The 22,623-nt window shown below is 37.8% G+C and overlaps 2 protein-coding genes across 2 annotated transcripts in view; one reads left to right on the plus strand and one right to left on the minus strand.

Moving 5' to 3' along the window:
* LOC137385399 (exportin-2-like) overlaps nt 1-8,726 on the plus strand; it is a 32,981-nt gene extending 24,255 nt beyond the window's left edge. Inside the window, exons 21-22 of the mRNA XM_068071851.1 lie at nt 268-401; nt 8,346-8,726. Coding sequence (XP_067927952.1) covers nt 268-401; nt 8,346-8,435 — 224 coding nt within the window. The 3' untranslated portion in view covers nt 8,436-8,726. The remainder of the gene's footprint in view (nt 1-267; nt 402-8,345) is intronic.
* A 2,327-nt stretch (nt 8,727-11,053) lies between these two features.
* Nucleotides 11,054-22,623, minus strand: part of LOC137398347 (E3 ubiquitin-protein ligase UBR5-like) — a 46,908-nt gene continuing 35,338 nt past the window's right edge. Inside the window, exons 39-48 of the mRNA XM_068084481.1 lie at nt 21,967-22,180; nt 21,505-21,690; nt 19,884-20,174; nt 19,129-19,376; nt 18,490-18,651; nt 17,274-17,493; nt 14,724-14,852; nt 13,692-13,836; nt 12,005-12,093; nt 11,054-11,503 (exon numbers count right to left, since the gene is read on the minus strand). Of these exons, the coding sequence (XP_067940582.1) occupies nt 11,291-11,503; nt 12,005-12,093; nt 13,692-13,836; nt 14,724-14,852; nt 17,274-17,493; nt 18,490-18,651; nt 19,129-19,376; nt 19,884-20,174; nt 21,505-21,690; nt 21,967-22,180 (1,897 nt within the window). The 3' untranslated portion in view covers nt 11,054-11,290. The remainder of the gene's footprint in view (nt 11,504-12,004; nt 12,094-13,691; nt 13,837-14,723; nt 14,853-17,273; nt 17,494-18,489; nt 18,652-19,128; nt 19,377-19,883; nt 20,175-21,504; nt 21,691-21,966; nt 22,181-22,623) is intronic.

The raw sequence follows: 22,623 nt of genomic DNA on the forward strand, positions 1-22,623 counted from the left end.
GCCCACAGCACAGCAGAGTAAGACATGGTGAATCTTTTTATACCAAATAACTGTAATGTGAATTTTGTTGCAAGTAAACCTTTAACAATGTACCAATCAATGTGCAGTTTGATTCTTAAATATTCGCTTGTTCACTTTAGTGGTTTCATTTGTCTATGCTATTCATAGATCCATATCACGAGTTTCTGCGTGTTGGTCATACTTGCTGGTGTACAGACCATTACTTACCTGAAACATGACAACACCTACAATTGCTCTTATTGGTAGAATACAGCGGGGCTTATTCCCAGCTCGCCTTTGCCAGCAAGAAGGAACGAGATATAGTCCAGGGAAACATGGAAACTGCTAAACTCAATCTTGCCAAGCAACTTAGCGTTATGTCAACTAGGCATCCTGGGCAGGTAGGCTGATATCCAGTAGTGTAGTTGGTCAACGACACATGCTGCCAGTATTTCTGATATGTCATTTTTTCCTGATATGATACGATTTTTTCCTGCACAGGTAGGCCTGTTGAATGCTGGTGTGTTTCACTTGAACAAATTATTCTGGTTATTAAAAACATAATGATCCGTCATTTATGGAGTTCAAGTACAAGCTTACAACGTCAGCCTTTAGGGTGGAAGTATACATTAAACCATCGACTTGTGATCATTATCTTAGAACCATGGACTGGTTCTAGGTTAGCTCTCCTTCACATGGACTGGTTTTAGGTTGCTCAAATAATTTTAGACGGTCCTTTTTGTCGTCATTTCAGAACTTGAGACTTATGGATGCCAAAAACATTAGTGTAAATTATAGAAATCATAAACAAAGACAAAAACTTTTTAGAATCAAAACGAGAAATTTTTGATAAACATGAACAAACATCTCCGGATGAATTCTTAAAGCAATCACTAAATCTAGCTCGTAGTTATCACAAGGAAAACGTAAAAGTGATATAAAAACTTTGCACATGTTAAACTGGTGTAACTGATTAGAAAGTTGAAACACAATGTAAAACATCGAAAGTAAACATTTAAAGAGTATAAATAAATTTTGAAATTCATGTAGTTACACTAGCTTCAAATCCTCACTTACCCTACAGGATGAAAATATTCGTTGGTCATAAAAATTCGCGATTTCACAAACAGTCAATCCCGCGAATTATTAAATTCAGTGAATAATTAGTTCTATTTTTAATCACAAGAGAGAATAACTACTGCATTAAATTGAAAACTAGTCGCTAGCTTAGTTTTTAATGTAAATACTAAACGTAATTGAGTTTCAAAACATTTTTAAAATCCTTGCCTGAGCTTTGAGCTAACACCGTTGGCAATGCATCACATTTATTTACAGAATTATTCGAGGTTGTCACAAGATATGCAGAATGGCGTCATCGCGAAAATAGCCGCGAGGCAGAAGTATTAAACGTAGCCGAGTTCCAAAACTTCTTTAAAATCATCGCCAGGCTTCGAGCTTTATTGCCATTGCGTCAAACTTTACAAAATTATTCAAGGTTTTTACAAGTTATTCGGCATAGCTTCAGCGTAGCAAAAAAGCCGCAAGGATGCTATTAAATAACATGCTATAAATCTGCATATTTATAAGTTGTACCATAATAATCTATCAAATGATACAAATATATATTCACGAACAAGTGGCATAAACCAACCATACTTATATTACATGCAGAGACAAAAATTAACGTTTTAAAACAAAACTATTTCCATCGTTTGCTTGGATAGCTGCGTTCTGATTGTTGCTTTCGGTGGAACAAACATTTTGTGGTTGTCCAATACCTTCCACAATATCTTTTGACCTCAAATCTTGTTCTGCATCACTGAAATAGTTGATATTAGCGTCCAAAAAATTTTTTTGGCAGAGCAAAACATTCACGCGCTGCATTTAGCACCAATCTTAGTGTACCAATGCACATGTAAGTTTGATCACTAAACGTAACCTTTGGTCCAAAACTTGCAAACCGGTTTTTATATGCATGTCCTTTGAAGTATCAGGACCGCGTTAAACAAAGAACTACTATTAGCCTGAGACAGTTAGTAGTTATTTCTATGGCATTGCTTCTAATGTTCCATCTACCATCGTAAAGTTAAAGCGTTTTTTTATATATGTGCATGTCCTTTGAAGTATCAGGACCGCGTTAAACAAGGATCCACTGTTAGCCTGAGACAGTAATTATTTCTATAAAGTTCATCTACCATCGTAAACTTAGGCCATTTTTTATATATGTAGGCTACTTCGAAGTAGAAAGACCGCGCTAAACAGAGAACTACTACTAGCCTGAGACCGTTATTGATTATTTCTATGGTGTTGCTTTCAAAGTTTTAACGAAAAAAACGAAGAGTTTTGGAATTAGACAATGAGAGAATTGTTATTGGTATAAACGATTTATTATTAATACGATTTTGTGGACACTTTTTTCCTGATCATTTGATAATATGGGCTGGTAAAGATCAAATAATGTCAAATGGAGGTGGCGTTCAATTGGAGAGTGGCAGTCCATTTTTCGACCCTTTTCTCAGGGTGGCGGTCAATTGGAGATGGCGTTCAAATAGAGGTGGCGTTCAATTAGAGGTTTTACGGTATCTTATGGAATTAACCTGCTGTATCAATGTTTGACTGTCTCTACATTATGCATAGGAAATACTAGCCAAGATTGTAACCTAAAAACACTACTTCTAGAATCCAAATAGCTATGGTTGAAATGTGATTTCAATTCGTTAATGGCTTGTAAAAATATCATGGATAAAATGGTGCACATCTGTAAGACTGGAATGAAACTTTCATAATGTTCATTCTAGAATTGTAGACCATAATGTACATGTAATTGTCACTACCGTTTTTAAAGCCATTGTCTGCTAGTTGGGCATAAAATCATCTTTTTAAATAAATTAATTAATTTACTAAATCATTTAATTTACTATAAATGAAATAAGAAAACACGCACTGAAGTTGTAGGTTTACACTAATAAACTCAAATGGTTGGACAACTCCAAATTTTATTGGTTTTATGGCTGTAGTAGTATAGACATAACAACATTAATTTTAGGCTAAGATCAAAGATTTTTTATCCTCGGTTTACGAGAGCTTTCCGTGTACCTTGACATTTGCTGTCTAAAAGATCTCAAACCGGAAGCATCCGTTAAAGCAGTATATTCTACTTAAACAGAATACGGGCAAAACAAGACACATACCACTAGCACAAGCAAAATACAGGACATCTCTGCGCAAAAAAGGTTTTCTCTTCACATCTTTCAATTTCCTTTTTAGCTGCACTTGATCCCATTTGCCTTTGCAGGCATTGATCAGTGAGAATAAAGTTAATGTCTTTGTTTGTTTGTTTGTATTTTCATCAAAGAATCAAAAAAACATAATAGAAAAAACAATCTATATTTAATGATGAGAGCCCACGTGCACAATAGCGTAGCTAGCCGAGGTGCAGAGCCCGGGTAGACAGTCAACAAAAACAAAAGTTTATTTACTGCAAAAAAAAGCTATGTCAGAGAGTCGAGGAGCCATTGTTTCATCTGTCTTGTTTCATCAAATGTCTGTCCAAGTTTTTAGTAAATGTAAACATACGGAATTCTCATCACTGTATAATTGACATGTAGGTGAGTTGCTATACTGGCCTTATAACTAATTTTAAAGGTTGACTTGCAACAAAGTTCACATTACAGTTATTTGGTATCAAAAGATTCACCATGTCTTACTCTGTTGTGTTGTAGGTGCAAAATATGTGGAAATGTGATTACAAGCTCTTAAAAGCTCAAAAACGAAAAGCCGCCGTAGATTGGAACCTGATTATTTCTCTGACGTAGTCATGACAGTTTGGTTATTGTCTTGTTACGTGATGTTCTCACGTGAAATGAAAGACCAATAAAAAGCTCAATATAAAACTTATCGTTGCACTAGTTTATGACAAACATTTTGGGTTTCACCGAAGACCCCATATCAACTATAGATGCTCGCTACTTTACAGTTTTGTTTCGACTTGGTCTAATCGTCTAGTCATAATCTGATCATGTGACCCAATACTTCGCAAATAATTTCTGCAGCGATTTTCGATTATCACAGGTGACCAACAGGCTCGTCTTGATTATCAGACAATGATATGTACTCTTTCGAGGTAAGATTAAAAAATTACATGAAGTTTTACGGTAAGTTATAAGATATCACCGCTAAAAGTAACAGCATTACAATGACGATAAAATAGACGCGTAAGAACAATAGACATGGTTTTATTGAATGCGTGAAGTATATTTGTGAAAATATTTTGACGAATGAGGTTGCATGAAAGTGTAAACAGAAACCATTTCCCACAACTACGTCACATTTGAGCCATTTTGGAAAGCGAATCCAAACTACGGCGGTCTCGCGTGGCTGCGATTAACTGTTCGTTTTTAGATTTTAAGAACTTGTAATCACATTCCCACATATTTTGCACCTGCAACACAACGGAGTAAAACATACTGAGTCTTTTGATATCAAATAACTGTAATGTGAATTTTGTTGCAAGTCAACCTTTAAGTAAATAAATTGACTAGCATTTCCTCAAAAGAGGATCATGTTTTCAGGCTGCTTGTGTTTTTTTCTTTTTATACATTATCAGTGTTAAACAAGTATCCTAGCTGTGCTACCCGGTGTTGCCCGGATATTAAAAATCAGCTTATAAACAGTGAGAGGTAATGAGAGTTACCTGCCGCTTGCTATTAGCCTGGCACATTGCCAATGGATAAGAACTACTGCTTCTCATGACGTCGTGACGGAGAGCGGTAGTCTATTTGCTCCTATATAGTGACATATTTGCCTAATGAATACATCAAGCTTGATTGGCTGAATTGGTAAGGCGTCAGACTGGTGAAGCGGATGGTCTAAGATCAAATCTTCTGCGATAGGTTTCTTTATTCCAAAAAAACAGCTATTATAGCTGGAATAAAGATACATTTTAATAGCTATAGCTGGAACTACACACATACGACCAACATTGAGAAATATATAGATGTAGTCACTCTCGTCATGTGAAGTATATTGTATGTCGAAATTGTCATAGGTTAGAGCAAATATCCATATTAGAAGTCATTGCATTATGTTTAATTCGTTCTAAAGCACAAAAAACAATGAGAAATTTAGTCAAATCTAATTGTAATAGTCATCATAACTCAAGTGTTATATTATGCTCACAGCTGCTCTATTCCAAACATGCATTAAAATAAACTATGCTTCTCACTTGCCGCCGTAGGAAATTCTTCATTTTTGAGACTTTGGAAAAGGTTTTACTATTTATGTAATTTTCAATATTGTGCTATATTTGCAACCTTTATGTGCCACCTGACACTAGCACGTTCAGCATTATTGTACAGGCATGACCGATAGCATGATACTAAAACTGCAACATGGTCATGAAGGATCAATTTGCCAGAGTTGCTAAATCGACTGAAGGCTGTTTGCTGTTTGCTTAATGAGTATAAATTTAATGGGCTCAGTTTATATTCCTTGACTTAGTAAAGGGCCGACCGCTAGGCTGTCAACAGATATGCATGGCATGGAAATTGGCTTCCACTTTTGCATAAATTGTGAAGGTTGTGCAATGTCTTTGTATCATGCTTAGCCATCATGATGGCTCAGCATGGGTAACATTCACAAGGTTCTCATGAATGAGAACCTTGTGAATGTAATGAAACTTTTAATGCATGGCTTTGGGGCTATCGCATCGTCTTTGGGTACTCGACATACATGTAAGTCAAAAAAGGTTGTTTTTCAATTGCCGCGCAGTGACCTTGACACAGTTGGGCTTAAATGCAGATTTGAACAAGTTAGTATATATGTATTACACTATTCTCCCATGGCTAGAAAAAGACAGATTGGATGGGAAGTGTCAGAATTTAGCTTGTGTAAGGTGTTAGCGGGTAGAGCTTAGGTTGGAATGTTGTCACTGGCTCATTAGTATGCAGCGCAAAGGTGAATATTGTTAGTTTGGTGACACAGAGACGAATAAATTAGAAACACAAGGTATTATGAATTGTCTGTTCTTTTACCTGGTTACCTTATCTTACCGCAAAAACCAGCTCAAATAACCAGCTTGATGTCTAACTAGTGACCATTTAATCACTGCTTCCTCATGAGTATTGAATGCTCAAACGTCTATGAACCATCTCACTTGGTGCAGAGGAAACTCTGGTTAGCATTTTTGTTGGGTTGATTTTGTGATCTCGTATTATCGGGCTATTTAATTGAGTAAAATTTTCTCTGCGACAGCTTTGGCTTGATAGGTGGTGACAGAATCGAGACAATTGTATAAAGTTGTAAAAGTTATAAATCTTTGGTTGCTCACGGCCGAATGAGAGTCAGCTTTGATATTGGACACGCTCAGTCAGCAGTTACAAGGTTGCTGTCAACTGAGTCTCAATCTGCCGCAACCATAAGTTTTGCCTATTAGTAGCATAATCTATAAAAAAAAGAATGGGCGGTTTGTACAATAATTGATTGCGTCACAAACGTTTAAGGTAATCACTAGAAGGCAAAGGTGGTGGCTTTGTCTCGTTACTGCCTGATCTTGCTTGAAATTAATTACTTTAAACTAAACTGGCATTTAACCAATCGGCAAATGACCTTTATCTAGAAAATTTAGCGTAGGCTATTCGAAGGGTGTTAACGACTTCAGCGCTGATCGTCTTTTTTATCACTAGTCATCGCAGCTGGCCATAAAAAGTCCTTCATGATATGCAACTTCATTCCCTACTCAGACATGTCCCTTATTGGTTTGTAAGAAGTTTTTACATTTTAGTAGTTATGCTTATGTTATTCAGACTAGTTCTATGAGGGTTCAGTCTTCTACTACCTCATTGTTTACAAGGCCTGCACCCATGTCATTAAAAGGATAGCCATATGACATAGTTTTACTTCCAGCTTTCCTTAGTGTCTCAGTGTATACCTTGGCTATAATGTATTAATATTTTATAGCTTGTTTTTTGTTAAAATTATAGTTTTTGTTTGTTTTATGGAACGATTACATTATATAGATAAGTTTTTAAAGGCAATACCATAACCCAACTCATTTGTATTTTTAATAACATTCATGCTCGTCTCTGATTCTGTCTGTCAGCCAAAAGCTGTTCAAAGCCAGTCTAGCTGTGTCTTTATGGCCGCTTATCTCTTATCAAGTCTCAGCTAAAATTAAGGCTTGGCTAGATATTCCTCAAGCACTGAATCATATCTGCTATCTCAAAATGCATGAACTACTTATAAAATGGTATAAGATGATGAATCAGATAGGCGGGTTATGGCTAGCTAAGGTGGTTGCCTGTGTGCACCTTCAGTGACTCCTTTAGCTAGGGAGGCTGCCTGTGTGCAAGTAAGTCACTCCCTTAGTTCGGGTGGCTGCCTGTGTGTGCCGTAAGTCACTCCCTTAGCTAGGGTGGCTGCCTATGTGCACCGTAAGCCACTCCCTTAGTTAGGGTGGCTGCCTGTGTGCACCATAAGTCACTCCCTTAGCTAGGGTGGCTGCCTATGTGCACCGTAAGTCACTCCCTTAGCTAGGGTGGCTGTCTGTGTTGCACCGTAAGTCACTCCCTTAGCTAGGGTGGCTGCCTATGTGCACCGTAAGCCACTCCCTTAGTTAGGGTGGCTGCCTGTGTGCACCATAAGTCACTCCCTTAGCTAGGGTGGCTGCCTATGTGCACCTTCAGTCACTCCCTTAGTTAGGGTGGCTGCCTGTGTGCACCATAAGTCACTCCCTTAGCTAGGGTGGCTGCCTATGTGCACCGTAAGCCACTCCCTTAGTTAGGGTGGCTGCCTGTGTGCACCATAAGTCACTCCCTTAGCTAGGGTGGCTGCCTATGTGCACCGTAAGTCACTCCCTTAGCTAGGGTGGCTGCCTGTGTTGCACCGTAAGTCACTCCCTTAGCTAGGGTGGCTGCCTATGTTCACCGTAAGCCACTCCCTTAGTTAGGGTGGCTGCCTGTGTGCACCGTAAGTCACTCCCTTAGCTAGGGTGGCTGCCTGTGTTGCACGGTAAGTCACTCCCTTAGCTAGGGCGGCTGCCTGTGTTGCACCATAAGTCACCCCCTTAGCTAGGGTGGCTGCCTGTGTGCACCCTATGTCACTCTCTTAGTTAGGGCGGCTGCCCGTGTGCACCGTAAGTCACTCCCTTAGCTAGGGTGGCTGGGACCTGTGTGCAGCTTTGAGTCATTCCCATAGCTTAGAGTTTTCCCATTTGTCACCTGATGTTACGAATTTGAATTCAATTAAAAAAAAACAAGATTAACCACGACTCTGTTTTGATCATTATAATTTCTTTGATTAAATTTTGCCAAAGAGTTAGTATTATTCATTCCTTGCTTTCTTATCAGCTGGCAACAACTATGCGGACCAGTCTCCAACCTGATGCCCAAAAACACCTCCAAGCATACCTCACTGCTGCCAACTGCAGTTTGGCCTAACAAGTGTTCATTGACGTGTCTTTCAACTTGTCCAGACCGATGTCATCATTGTTATGCCGCAGCAGGGTTTCTCCTTGGATTCAGTCTACACCCCTCTCTCGTATGCGTTTCCATTGTGGTAACAAGAATTTTTTTAAAAGTCACATTTTTTGGAGAAAAATACCTATTTGTTATCACTTGTCCAATATCTAACATTTGCAAGGTAACTGTTTTTATCAAGCCTTTATGTAATCCGATGACATTGTTATATACACAAAGAAATTCTATTGTCATATTCTCATGTAACTGTAATAAAGCTACATTTGAAAGCTACTTAGAGTTTTTCTCGTATGGCCAACCTTCAAGCTCTGCAATATATAGACCACACAATAGTAGACTCTACTACCTGACTCACTCATCATCACCCTTTGTTATGATCGGATTTGTCAAAAGGTTTATTACTCATATAAGACAGATGAACACCAGATTAGGTGATGACCCATTCTGATGCAGTCAGCTTTCTTCACAATTGACTAACATGCTCAGCCAAATCGAAAACCAGACATTCACCGATAGATCAATGTCTAATTAAAAATGCCTTCCAGTGTAAATATTTAGATTAGACCCATACCTGCTATTGGGGAAGGTCTTTATAGTTGGCGCAAGGTGTCTCTGCTAGTTTGCTCATTGTGGATGTATTAGTCAGTGTTCTCAATCTCGTGAATATCAGCATAATATTAGGATAGCTTACAACATTATACCAAGATCCCCGAAAACTGAACACTGATAGCAGACGTATGTGCACTTCTTGTTGAAACATCGGTATACTTAGTCTTGTATTTACACGATGTGCTGCTTTCTATCAAAAGTAATATCAAATGGTCAAATCGCACAACCTTACGCTACTATGATATAAACTATGCGTTTTCCTCATCGAAGACTTTCTACACATGAGCTTCCATTAAACGACATGAGCTTATAAGAAACAGTGTAAGAAAAGGTTTAATAACAGCGAGTAAGTTGTCACTAGTAAATTCTTAACCTACATGTAGACTAGCCTCGGCTAGTCAAGGTGTTTCACAAAGTAACACCTCATTGCTTCCTCATTCATGCAAAAGCATATGAGTAACAATGATTTCAACATTGCATCAATTATGATGTCATATGAAACAATAGAGTAAGCAAATTATGAGATGCTTGCATTTGTGAACACCAAAACATTGTTGATTGGGTTACAATAATACAAGGATACCAACATCCCATTTCAATGTATCAGACCTAAAGTCTATACAACTATGACGAAGAAAGTACTTTTGTTGAATCGCACTACAAAAAAACTAACGAAAAAGTTTAACCTATATATCAATGTAGTTATTCCTACAAGCAAATAGCAGAAGCCTTTTCCTCCAACTAAAGTCTGTCAGCAACCGTGTCTTGAGCAATAATAAGCTATGAGCTAGTCAAACGAAGGTATAACCTGGAATGCTAGTGTTCTTTGCCGGTCCCTTAGTAACATTCTGCAATAGCCCACTCAGAACAAAGGTGATAACGTCCTGTGCAGCGTGAGATATGTCAGGTGTTTGAACAAGCTATTAAACTTGCTGATATCCAAGTACGTACACCACAACATATCTTGCCTCGTAACCGCCTCCACTCTAGGCTGGAGTGCCAAACTCTTATATATCTTGCTTCAGTCCTAATAAAGTTAATCACCATATCACAAAGCAAACATTTATAAAATATCGGCATTAGACAGCTTGGCAACAGACAAACATGCTTGTGATAAAAAGGGTGGTGTTTTTTGTGGTTCATTGTCTTTGATTAGTTGTTACAGAAAATGTTAGTGCAGAGTTTTAAATGTCTCAAGGTGTATTTGGTAGTGTCTTAAAATCCTACAGCGAGCCGATCTACTTACTAATAATTCCACAGTGTTCTCATATCTTAAACTATTTGTTGATTTAAAGTTAAACCATAAGCTGATATACATAGTTTTGAAGCTCATAACGTTGCCTAAAGGTTAAAGTAATGCAGCAGTTTAAAAATTACTGCAGTACACCAGTGTTGTAGTACTAGGATCCCTAAATATCAAGCATTATGCCTTACCTGGTACCTTCTCTTCATAACCTACACGCCTTCAGTTCTGTCAAGTACCAAACCCCCTCTCTTTGTATTGAGTAGCAATTATAATACGTTTAGTCCAATGTGGTATTGTGAAACTTGAACAAGCCGCAGCAACTTTTGTCTCTATGTAGACACATTTCCTGCTAGTCGTAAAGCAAATGTCTGTATGCATCACCGGAGCAAATTAACATAACATCCCTCATCAGTATTGTCAGTGAAGCGTTGTACTTTGCTTTAATCGTAATTGAAGCTAGCACATCATTTGACCTATCCGGTAACCTGAGAGTAAACGGTAAAATTCCTGGCTTACATTCTATAATATACTCCGTATGCAAGGTCATGTCCCTCGAGTTTGATGATAACCTTTGACATTTGCAAGGACAAAAATGCTTCCTGTGTGATTGCTTCGTATTCACACATCAACTTTAGTTCTGTGGTAAAAACAGATCAGCTGCATATATGCAAGTGGCTTATGGAGAAGATTACATGATGGACTTGCTTTGTGCAAAAGAAAAATATACGCTGATTAAACAGAATTTTATTAGCTTCGAAATGTCAATTATATTAATTTCTCGATACAAGTTAGCAATTGTTGAAGTCATAGAAAACCATCCTATAAATGACATGCTCGCATAGTGTATGGGCACAAACAAATTTATTGTACAAATTAGAAAGGCAAATTATTGCACATTTAACCAGAAAACTTGAGGTATATTGGCATCGGTGTCATTGACGCCCCATAGCACAACACTAGACTATACAAATCCAAAGGCTTTAGTTTTGATAGCCAGTATGAGTTTTGTCTTGAGTATCTGTTTACTAGAGTATAGTGGAATATATAATCGGGATATGCAAGTGTTGGCTGTTGGAAGGTGGTTGTCATCAGCTGGTCGAATGGTAATGGTAGGCATCGGTTGAAAACCTTCCTCACTGGCAGGTAGGGCTGGACTTGAGGTCCAAAAGTAAACCTACAGACACCAGATGATAGTCAGTAGTTATTTATTGTCACTATTCAACTGACAGGCATTTTTTCTCGCCCTGAACTTCAACATCTGACTTACGGAACAAATATTGAGAGAGCCGGATTTATTATAAATAACTTTATAAGGCAATGCGGTTGATGGGACCAAGCGCTCAATCAAGCAAGACAAAAGCCTGTGAATCAGATCCCATGCTAATTACCTCCTACTCTCTAGATACATGACATGGCGGTTAACGACTTCCATAAAACCCTACAAGCACAATCTACGAGCTCATCACAACTCCAGTCGTTAGGAGGAGTTACAATCACTAGTGGCAAACCAATAATAGGTATTATCAAAAAACAGACAGCAAGATAATGGCGAATAGCAAATGATGAGGCAGTTAGAAAGAGGATGGGGCAAAATGAAAGGATGAAGAGGAAGCAATGGGAGTGTGGCAGAAATGAAAGGGAGCACTCGGCGAAAAAAGGATGGTAGTAAACCTACAAGATCTTGTCTTTCTTGACTGTTCATCTTCTCTGCTATAGACCAGAACCATCTTTTAAACTTTTGCACCTTATCATTGCTGCTCTCTCCTGTTAAAGACAACAATGTTAGAGGCTGTAATGCCCTTCTCCTGATCTGGAGAAAGCAATGGTTAGCTACAAAGCCTCCCGTCCTATTGTACTGATATTGGGCAAGGGGCCAATGTGTATCAGTGGGTAACTGAGCAGAGTATGTATGACCTTTTTCTTTACCATCAATTTGAGAATAATAATATCTCATGGGCCAAGGCTATTATTCAACTAACCTTTCTAAATTTTTCAATTTCAACAAAAATATAATGACAATAGACTTGCTGTGTCTGCAGCTTTAAAAAACTGGCAAAATGCCGATTTACAGAATTGAGTAAGCAATATGGCATGTTATTGAAGCAGTGTGCCCAATTTCTCAATACTGGCATCAGTTTGAACCATCTGCTAGTGGAGCAATTACTCAAGTTGATTAACTGATTGCCCGATTGCCTCATGAAGTATTTAAGGAGCAAAAACAGCCTTTTATAAAAAAAATTTCTTACAGAAGATTTGCCATGAACCATGGCAACGTAATGCAATGCAGTCCTTATTATCAAAAAGAATTGTTGGCTTGTTAAACATTCATGAAATGTTAAATAGCCATTGAAACTTCTTTCCATAGACTCCATGAAAAAGATCTTTTGTACCACAAAATATTTCAAAGATTAAGACAATAAGAATACTATAATCAGTGTTGATCTTAAAAAGTTTGAATACCAGTCAATACAAGTAAACAATAGGTAAACTACAGAAAGATATAGCGATAGAGCTGACAAGGGTTTAGATTTTTTCATCACACCACTGGACCTGGTAATTGGTCTAACTTTTACGCATTCGTGTCACAAGCTCATACAGGTTTATTGCAGGCCACAAGCTCACTGCCAGAGTTTACAAGGACATTAAAGTACAGTCATATTTTGACATACGAGTGCCTTAACATGCGATAAAATCGAGATACGAGTAAAATTTCAGGCAAGTTTCTGCCTTCAGATACGAGATAACTTTGAGATACAAGCATACAAACTGGTTCTGGATGGCCACTAAATGGCCAAGTATGCGAGAGGCCGCTCAGCATCGCTCAGTCTTTTTTGCTAAAAGCTAGCGTAAAAGCGCTAAATCGAAAATTTCATAACAATAAACGAAGACAAAATTGGAGCTTAGTAAGATTAATAGTTCACTTTAGTAAGCTCAATTCATTCAAGTTAAATTCAAAGTTTGTTACGTAACGTCACGAAAGTCTAGTGTACCGAACATGTTGCTGTCAAGTCTCCCTCTCCCATCACTGTTAGCCACTACATCTGTCTCGAAGGTAAGAACTCCATAAAGTACTGTACATAGTAATGTTACATTTTATTGCAGATCGTAACAACTAAATAAGTATTTATTACTTGTGATGCTTAGGTAGTGAATTACAATTAAAAATAAGTTTTTCCATAGTAATATCCTGTTTTTATAGGGTTTTTCATAGTATGGGAACAATTTAATTTGTATTTAGTTATTGTGTATAAAAAACGGTGCTTTGAGATACAAGATTGACATACAAGCTCTTTCCCAGAACGCATTAAGCTTGTATGTCAAGGTATGATTGTACTGGTAATAGGACTTAATCTAAGACTCACCACTCTCATCATTAAATGAAGTGTAACTAATGAGAGTTTGGACTTCTATTTCATTCTGCCCATTTAGCAAAAGTCTAAAGTCCTCAGCGAACAGGCTTTCTAGAGAATTCTTGGGAATGACATCATGGACACCTGACTTCAATTGCTAAAATAAGCAGAAAATATGAGCTCATCGTGAACTGCGCCTAATAACTAGCGGATAAAGCGAGTATGACCGGAATGGGAAGTGAAGGGCGTATAAACTGAGCTTAATAATGGCAATAAGGTAAAGGTCCTTTCCATAGACTCTTGTTTGTATGCTTGTTGACATTTCTTTGATTAGACAGATATTAAAACAAAGTTATCTGCAGCACCTAAGAAAGGTCAATATAAGATTCAATCTAAAACACTTGAGCTCATGTTTCTCTAAACACAAAGTAAGCGTACAAATGAGTTTATAGCGGCGCGGAGTGTGTGCATAGGCGAGGCTCTCTTTGGCTTGTCAAAGGCTTGTTGCTAGTCAATGCAAAAAGGAAAGAGATAATGAGACACACAAAGCATTAGTTAGTCAAACTGCCACGGCCTAACAAACCTTTATCACCTAATTTAAACTAGACATATCTCTTACGAAATGTCGCTCCTAATTCTGTAAATAGCAAACTTGTTAAGCAAAGCTGATATAGCCAGCCAAGACATTTGTTTAAAATCGGGTAGGCAACGCCATCCGGGAGATCATAGCTGCGATGCTAATAAACTGATAGAATTGTTATACCTCTATTAATAGCCCTCAGAACAATGTCAATATACATTCGCACGAAAGCCCTAGATTGAACCCCTGTACGAGTGTAAAAACTTCCAATTGCTTAAGAACAAGAAGCTTTTGAGCACGCAACCTTATTTACTGTAAAAATACCCACAAAACTGGCTCACCTATGTAGACAGCCTAGAAGCACTCCATTCTTTTAACAAGCTCAGCGGTAATAAACAATCAAAGGCTAACAAACAATTGTATGAACATAAGAGGCAAAGAGATGAGTCAAAGAGGAGACAAACCTGGAGGGCTCCTTCACATGATTTTACCATCTTGTAGTGAGCATACTTCCTGATGTAACAGTAAATATTCTGGGGAGTTATGGAAACATCAGCACCACCAGGTATTAGGTCATGGGTAGCAGCCGTGTTCTACAAACAATAATTTACTCATGCTCATGAAATAAGTTGGCACCAACTACGTTAAGGTGTGGCTAGACACCGATGAAATTAATTGTTTACAAAGCCCACATGTCAGCAACAAGTTGTAATTGCATTGTTTTGAAAACGAACATTTTGGTCTACATCGGTAGAGCTAATACCAACGCAACTGTGAATAGCTGAAATTGTTGGTTATAGCAATCTCGATTCAATTTTATTCAATTCTAATGCAAGCTAAATGCATTCATGATTAGCTTTTGAATGACCATGACAATAGGGTTTACACTAACAACTATTTATATATGGACATATATATTATTACTTGTAAAATATATAAAAAGCCACTAGTATGCACTGAAATCGTTCATGAAACATTTTAAGTGTCTTTTATTGTAATTAAATAGTATGTTAAAATCCTTAATATGTCATGATTAATCGTGAACATAGAAATACGATATAACAAACATTAGCATGGAACAGGAGCATACAATGTAAACAAAACATGCAAATCAGCTTTAATTTTGTAACTTGGACTTCAAACAAAATTTAGTATGTCCAATCATTTTAATACCAATTGTAAACCTTTGTTGTGACTGAAGGAAAAGTTATCCAATATTGATGTGACGCCTACATAAATGTAGCAGTTTTATTTCTAACACACTACACTATGTCATTGGTATGCCGAGTTATATAAACTAATGGTGGAACAACAATGATAGCTAACAATGGCAATTATCTGTAACTAGAGCATAAATAAAATATATCAAAAGAAAGAGCTCCCAAAGGAGTTAAATCACAGGATTTTAGAGCAAACGAATTTCAACTAGAGCTACATGTACCTTTTGCATTTCTCTGGTCATTTTTTCAGAATAGATAGTAAAAATATTTCAACCAAAGGAATCATCATCATACCATTGCAAAACATTAAACTACAAACGAGTCACTCCGTTAACGCAAGTAAATCTTTTACAGAGCTCATCAGTCTAACAGTTTCCCATGAGAACTATCCTTTTTAGCAAATATGTTGTAACTAATTTTTTTGTTCATGATGCAATTTACAATTAACTGAAGTAGGAAGTGCACCTCTTGGTATTCAATCACTTGTTTTTCACTAGGTAGGACCAGGAAGGACCATATGACTAAAGCCATATCAGACCAAGACTTACAACTATTATCCCTGCATGTCAACTGTAATGAGGTGACTATAATGCTTACTCCTGTTACAGCACTCCTCACAAGGCTCACTATGAAACAATCATTAAAGGGCAGACAACTTTACTTTAATCAAGATTAACTACCTCACGAAATACTTCATCGTTTACGACGCCTGGTGACAAATAGTGAGGATGTTAATGAAAGACCAAAGTCTTGTAGCTACGAGCGGACTATCTAGTCAACTAAATAAAGCTAATGATCTAGGCGATGAATTATTACAGAGTAATTCTATGTTTGCGAAGCTTTAGCAAAGCTTCGTTTTAGCCTAGTAAATGTCACAAAAATGAGTCTTATCACTAATGTAATGTTATATGTATGTACTGTTGCTATATCTTGAAACTCAACTAAATTCAACATTTAACACAAACCGCGCATGGAGAATCTTCAGTGTTTAGTTGCACTAAAAATTATAAAACAGCACAATTTTTACCTCTACACACATGAAGTATTGCATACTCAGTAATTAAACTACATAGCAGAACGCATTTCAACATTTGACCAGGCGAAGAAGAGACAAGGGAGACAAATCTTCGATACAGACACCGATGTGTACAGCCCATGTTTCTGCTGGTAGAACCAGTATGTCTAATTAGTTCATTTTTGTTTGGAACACTTTAGCATCACTCATATAGCATTCCCTAAGTATGTATGTGTCGAATAAGTATTTTGCACTATTGAAAATGATCAAAAATCATGTACAAATATAACAAAACTAAATATATAATTTGAGGACAACTCATACAGAGAAATGGTTAAAAGTAATTATATATAGTCAGGAACATAACACCTCAAACAATACAAAGCCACAAAAGCTATGATTGCAAAGCAAACGTAGGCACTTAGTTTAGCTTCGAAGGCAGAACTTGATCGTTTCAGTGTAGACATTACTAAGTGTAGTCAGTTGATCGTTTCAGTGTGGACATTACTAAGTGTAGTCAGCTGATAGTTTCAGTGTAGACATTACTAAGTGTAGTCAGCTGATAGTTTCAGTGTAGATATTACTAAGTGTAGTCAGTTGATAGTTTCAGTGTAGATATTACTAAGTGTAGTCAGCTGATAGTTTCAGTGTAGACATTACTAAGTGTAGTCAGCTGATAGTTTCAGTGTAGACATTACTAAGTGTAGTCAGCTGATAGTTTCAGCGTAGGCATTGACCAAGTGTATCCAGGCTTCAAGGAAGCCGTAAACAAAACCTACCTCATCATCAATGGTAAAAGTGAGATCAAGAGCAGAGAGTATTTGTGCAGCATCCTTAAGCTCTGTGTCAGCCAGCAGTCCACGTAGACTCTCATAGAGGGCAGGGTCATGAAATGCAAGATCATGCCATCGAATAGGGCGGCCTAGGATGTACTTGATAACTGGACGGGATAGGTAAAGGGGACAAATTTCATTCTGAAGTAGACAGAGCCCTAGAACTCTGTAACATAAAACAAGAGCCCGTGCCAGTGTCCAGAATGATTCTTTGGTATCTTTGGTATCACCTACACCGTATTACTACTGTAGGTTGCCAAGTTATAACATCTGATGCGGCTAGGGTCGAAAGGTTGGCACTAAAGAGGTATGAGCGCTGATAGGCTGACATGTGGTTAGAAGTCCTGAGAGGATAGGAGTGTTGAAAAAGTATTGAATCCTACACGTTCCATTGCTAGATAACTGACTGAAAGGCTGACAACCCAGGCGACATTGTTTCATCGATTCATTTTCACCGTCGATAAATTAATGGGCAAATATGCGCTATTTTTAATTATCTCAACACGGAATGTAAACTGGCTCATGAAGTTGTATGTTCAAAGTTTACATAATCCTTAGATTAGTATAATAAAACCCTGATCTTATAAAAACACCCAAAGCAGCCTTAGAATTACTTAATGCAATAGAAGCAATGCACAAGTCTCATCACCAGCCTATGTATTGCCCGAGCCATTAATGCCATTTATGCAAGAACTGCAGCTCGCTAGCGATGCTACCAATTAGGAAAATCTTGCAAAGTACGATTCACTGCTATCTTTTAAGCCATGTGAATGGCATAGAGCTATTCTTATTGCCTAGGCATTGTGGGTTAATAACTCTTACCTTATCTCTCTCATTATTATGAGCTTTTAAATTCTTTTCAGCCAATAAAAATTTAGTCCTCTAAACTTAATCCGAATGAAAAATAGCATTTGTTGACAATAACACTGCTTTATAAAATAAAGAATGTCTGTGCAGCTGCGCATTCATGGTACACTCATTATGGTGCACACCAGATGGTCAATGCACTCGAAGAAGATTCCAGAACAACTTTCTCATATGGCACACTCGGGAACCTTTAATAGCTACGCAGTAATTCCACATGCTGATAGGAGGCAACTTTACAACGAATGTAAAGTCTGAAAAAATAGGAATTGCTTTCACATGCCTATCGAGAACTTACCTTCCCACAGTTCTGAAGGCATTTAATCGAGTCGTAGAACCACTGCCTAGTAAAGGAGAATAGTATCCTTGCTTTCCTGGCTGGTGAAAAAGGGGCATCCGCTCTAAGTCTACCTCTGCTACCGGTTCTGTCTTTTGGCTGGACGCGCTGTTGTCCTTGTTTCTGCAAACAAAACATCTAAATGAATGATGCAACTGTGACATGACACAGTACAAACAACCATGAAACTATATGTGTACATGACTACAAACTAACGATACAACAGAAAGCAAACAATAATTTTTAGCAGTGACCACATGATTTTGATAGATACAAACTATTATGCTAATGCATATAAGCTGTATAATGTCAAAGCATATATAGCATGACTCGCCTCTAGTTGATTTGAAAAAGTCTATTGACTAAAGGTCTAACACAATTTTCTTAGCTTTTAACATGAAGAGTGAAGAAAACCCATTTGTTTATAAGATATAACTATAACGAGATTAACAATAAAACCCAGTACAAACCCGTAAAGTAATGCAAGAGCTAATGAGAAAGACTGGTAGAACTTAAAGGCTATACACTGTATTACCGCAATACCACATCCAAGCAAAGGAACACCACACTATGTAACACTAAATTCAATACTTGGCTCACCTGGTGACAGCGCTGAAAGCGCTTGTGGCAGCCCCACCTAACTGCTGGCTGCTGGAAGACTCGGGCTGACTAGAACTCCCAGGTGCTGTTCCACTTCCTGGTGCCGACCTGAGACCCTCTCCAGATGCAGTGAGAATACTCATAGCTTCATCAACTCTCTCCTTGAGAGCTCCGTCATTGGCCACGATGGATAGCAACTGTGCCGGCTGTAACTCCAACAACATGCCAGTTACCTTGTCTGCCATCGCCTGCACACAACACGGCCAACACCATTACTCACCTTAACAACCCAGTGATTATCAGCGAAGCAATATTTGTCATCCAAGATCCACCATGAACAGAACTAGAGACAGTATTTGCGCATTTATCATAAACGCTCCATACCATCCAGCTGTGTATGTCTCTCGAAGCTACCACTAACTATGTATATATTCCTATGATACGTAGTAAGACTTCCCATGTCTCCTGACACTCAACTGAGTAAGCATCTCTAAGGTGCTATAGCTGTAATGGCTCGCAAGTAGGAACAACTATAGAAAAATATTATTAATGCGTATAATCTGATAGACTGCTGCTTGTCTGCTAAAGTGATCCTAAAAATACAAACAAACTGGATTTGTGAACAGTAAATGTGAACAGTAAATGTGAACAGTAAATGCAGACAGCAAATGCACCCAAATGTGACGAACTCCAACCATCAACCAACTAGACAACCTGTTGCTACAAGTCATTGTTGTCTCAAAGGCACCACTCACCGGCTGCATCGCCTGAACACGAGGATGAATCTTTTCTGCCAGGTGACGTCTTGGTGGAGCCAGAGAACTATTCATATCTTGTCCACCTGAGCCAGACAGCATTGGGTGGTAAGGCGCCGCGCTGGCAGACATAGTCGTGCGCTTTATGTCTTGTCCAAGACGACCCATCTTTAATGAGGACTCTGCCAAACTAGTACGCCTGGAAGCAGTCATTTGCTTGCCGGTTGACTTTTTGCCACTCACAGTGTTGACTGTGTCTAGATTAGGCAGCTTCTCACCCGATGTTACAGCCTGAAAATTACAAAAATTAATGTTTCGGTCTAAGATAATACGAAGTGCTACAGGTATTATTATTGAAAAAGCTATTGGTGTTGCTATATTATTGCTGTATTATTGCTACAGGTATAATAATTGAAAATGCTATTGGTGTTGCTATATTATTGCTACAGGTATTATTATTGAAAAAAGTCAACTTTTTTTCAAAGAAAATTTGACTGTTCAAAGAAAATGTTACAGGAATATATCCTCTGAAAATCAGGACCATACATTAATAGTTTGTATAGAGATGGCTGTTAGCATCCATTATTCAATTGTGAAATTTACCAAGATCTAATTTTTCTAAATATTTCCTAAATTGGCCAAATAGCCTCAGAATATGACATACAAATGCAACTGCCCAATTCTATAGTAATGGCTACATGAGGGTTGCTAAAACCGATGCTATATTGCTGTTAGAGTAAGGCGATGCGCTGCGATAGCCTGTAAATGATGTTGTTTCAATAATCTACAACATTGACACTAGATCCATACTATTGTGGATACTGTTGTGGCACAGCTTGTCTAATGTCTATCATCATATCGTTAGTCATTTCACAAAGTGTATTGAAAAACGGAAGAACGAAAGAACATAATGTAATGACTATCACAAGCTGCAGGTTCAACTACTACAGTAAGTTAATTCAAATGACCGAAACTGCCTGTACGTCTATAGACTTGTTCTCGGAGGTGAATTTTGTGGCAAGTGTCCTTGCACGAAACATTGACCAATTGTAATGAATCATATTGGTGGATAGAGGAGATACTAGGCTAATCATTTGACCAATATAAAACATGTGAGCAACAGGTAACTATTGCTTACCTCATGTTCGACTGTTAAAAACAAATCGACTGAAAATACCATCAACAAAGGTGACTGCTCCATTCACCATGAACATACATGTATGGGCATTCTGTGGTATCTGTATGCCTCATTGAATGATCTCAATATTATTTTACTCAATGATATTTCAGCTATTTTAACAAATGACTTAACAGTAATTAGTATGACTGCGTGATAAAAAACTTACTTTAGTATATTCTGTCTATTTAATATATATATCACACGCCGCTGTCTTTATACTCTTAAATCTAAGATATACATCGTTTTATAGAGTTTGTAAACCTTTCAGATTTTGTAAAATAGCTAAAAGAATGTAATAATCAAAAACTCACAACTTATTAAGTTGAAAAACTAGAAGTAATATTTATAAACATCAAAATTTTATTTTACTGCACTTTGTATATTTGCAAAAACTATTTTGTGGCACTAATATTAAAATATCCTAGAGCGCTAGTAGCATACCTTAGCGAAATCAGTGAAGAAGCTACGGGCTACCCCGCTGCCCTCCCCGGGTTCAGATTTAAACGTAGCCTTAATTCTGTGAGCGGAGAGAGGCGAGTAAGGGCCACCATAATGAGCCCTCTTGCTGTACTGTGCATTCAACTGTTTAATAGTATGGATAAGCAGCTGACTCCGGTCTCTGTCTACCTGTAAGAACAAGGGTTGACTACTTAGACAATCATTAAGTCAAAGCCAGCAGCATAAGGCATACCACACTGGGTAAAAATACCAGAGGGGACCAAGCTAGATGTCATCGCACCGAGATAATTCGGCCAAAATAATTCTGTTATTAAAACCAGGCTTTTGCCAACAAGTCAAGCACAGTTGGTTAAACAGTTACAAAAAAATCATAGATGGGCCAGCTCTGACACTGAAATCTAATCTATTTGCACTAGGCCGTAACTATAATAACAATTTACAAACCTCTATGGAGAGATCTCGCTGTTGTGTGTTTCTCAGTTTCTCCATATCCCTTCGAAACTTGCTTTCCTTTACCGGAAATCCACCTAGCTCGCTGATGATCGAGCCTGGTTCCGAACCAACATCATCACAAAATATGTGACCAAACATCTGTACAGTTTGTCTCCAACGTCCTACCAGCGACTCATATGTGATGGCTTCACCAAAGAACGTCATTCTATAGCAATGCATACATAAAACTTACAGTCATATCTTGGCATTTAGTTGTCTGCGCTCCAGATGAAGCCTGCGATTTTATGAGCAACAGGTAACATAATTGGATATTAATTATGTTAATCGAACTAACATAATTAACAGCACTTGTTAATTGATTAACAATTCTATGCGTGTCACTGCTACATAGTTTAAAACACTAGAAATGAATGGGTTTGAGCTCGGACAAGACCAACACCAGGACACAAGAGCACAGATAGTATATAACTGCACTTACTAAGCTAGTTTTCTAGTCTTAGTATTTTTCAGAGAGAACCATCAGGTTTAAACGCAAAAGCAGAAACCTCCAAAAAAAGCAGAAAAATTTGATGTATTTCAGGGAGAAATAATTTTATTACTGAAAAAAGCTTTCTTAGACAATGCAATCATAAAACCAAACATTAATGC

This window comes from Watersipora subatra, chromosome 1, assembly GCF_963576615.1.
Source record: "Watersipora subatra chromosome 1, tzWatSuba1.1, whole genome shotgun sequence".
Lineage (NCBI taxonomy): Eukaryota > Metazoa > Bryozoa > Gymnolaemata > Cheilostomatida > Watersiporidae > Watersipora > Watersipora subatra.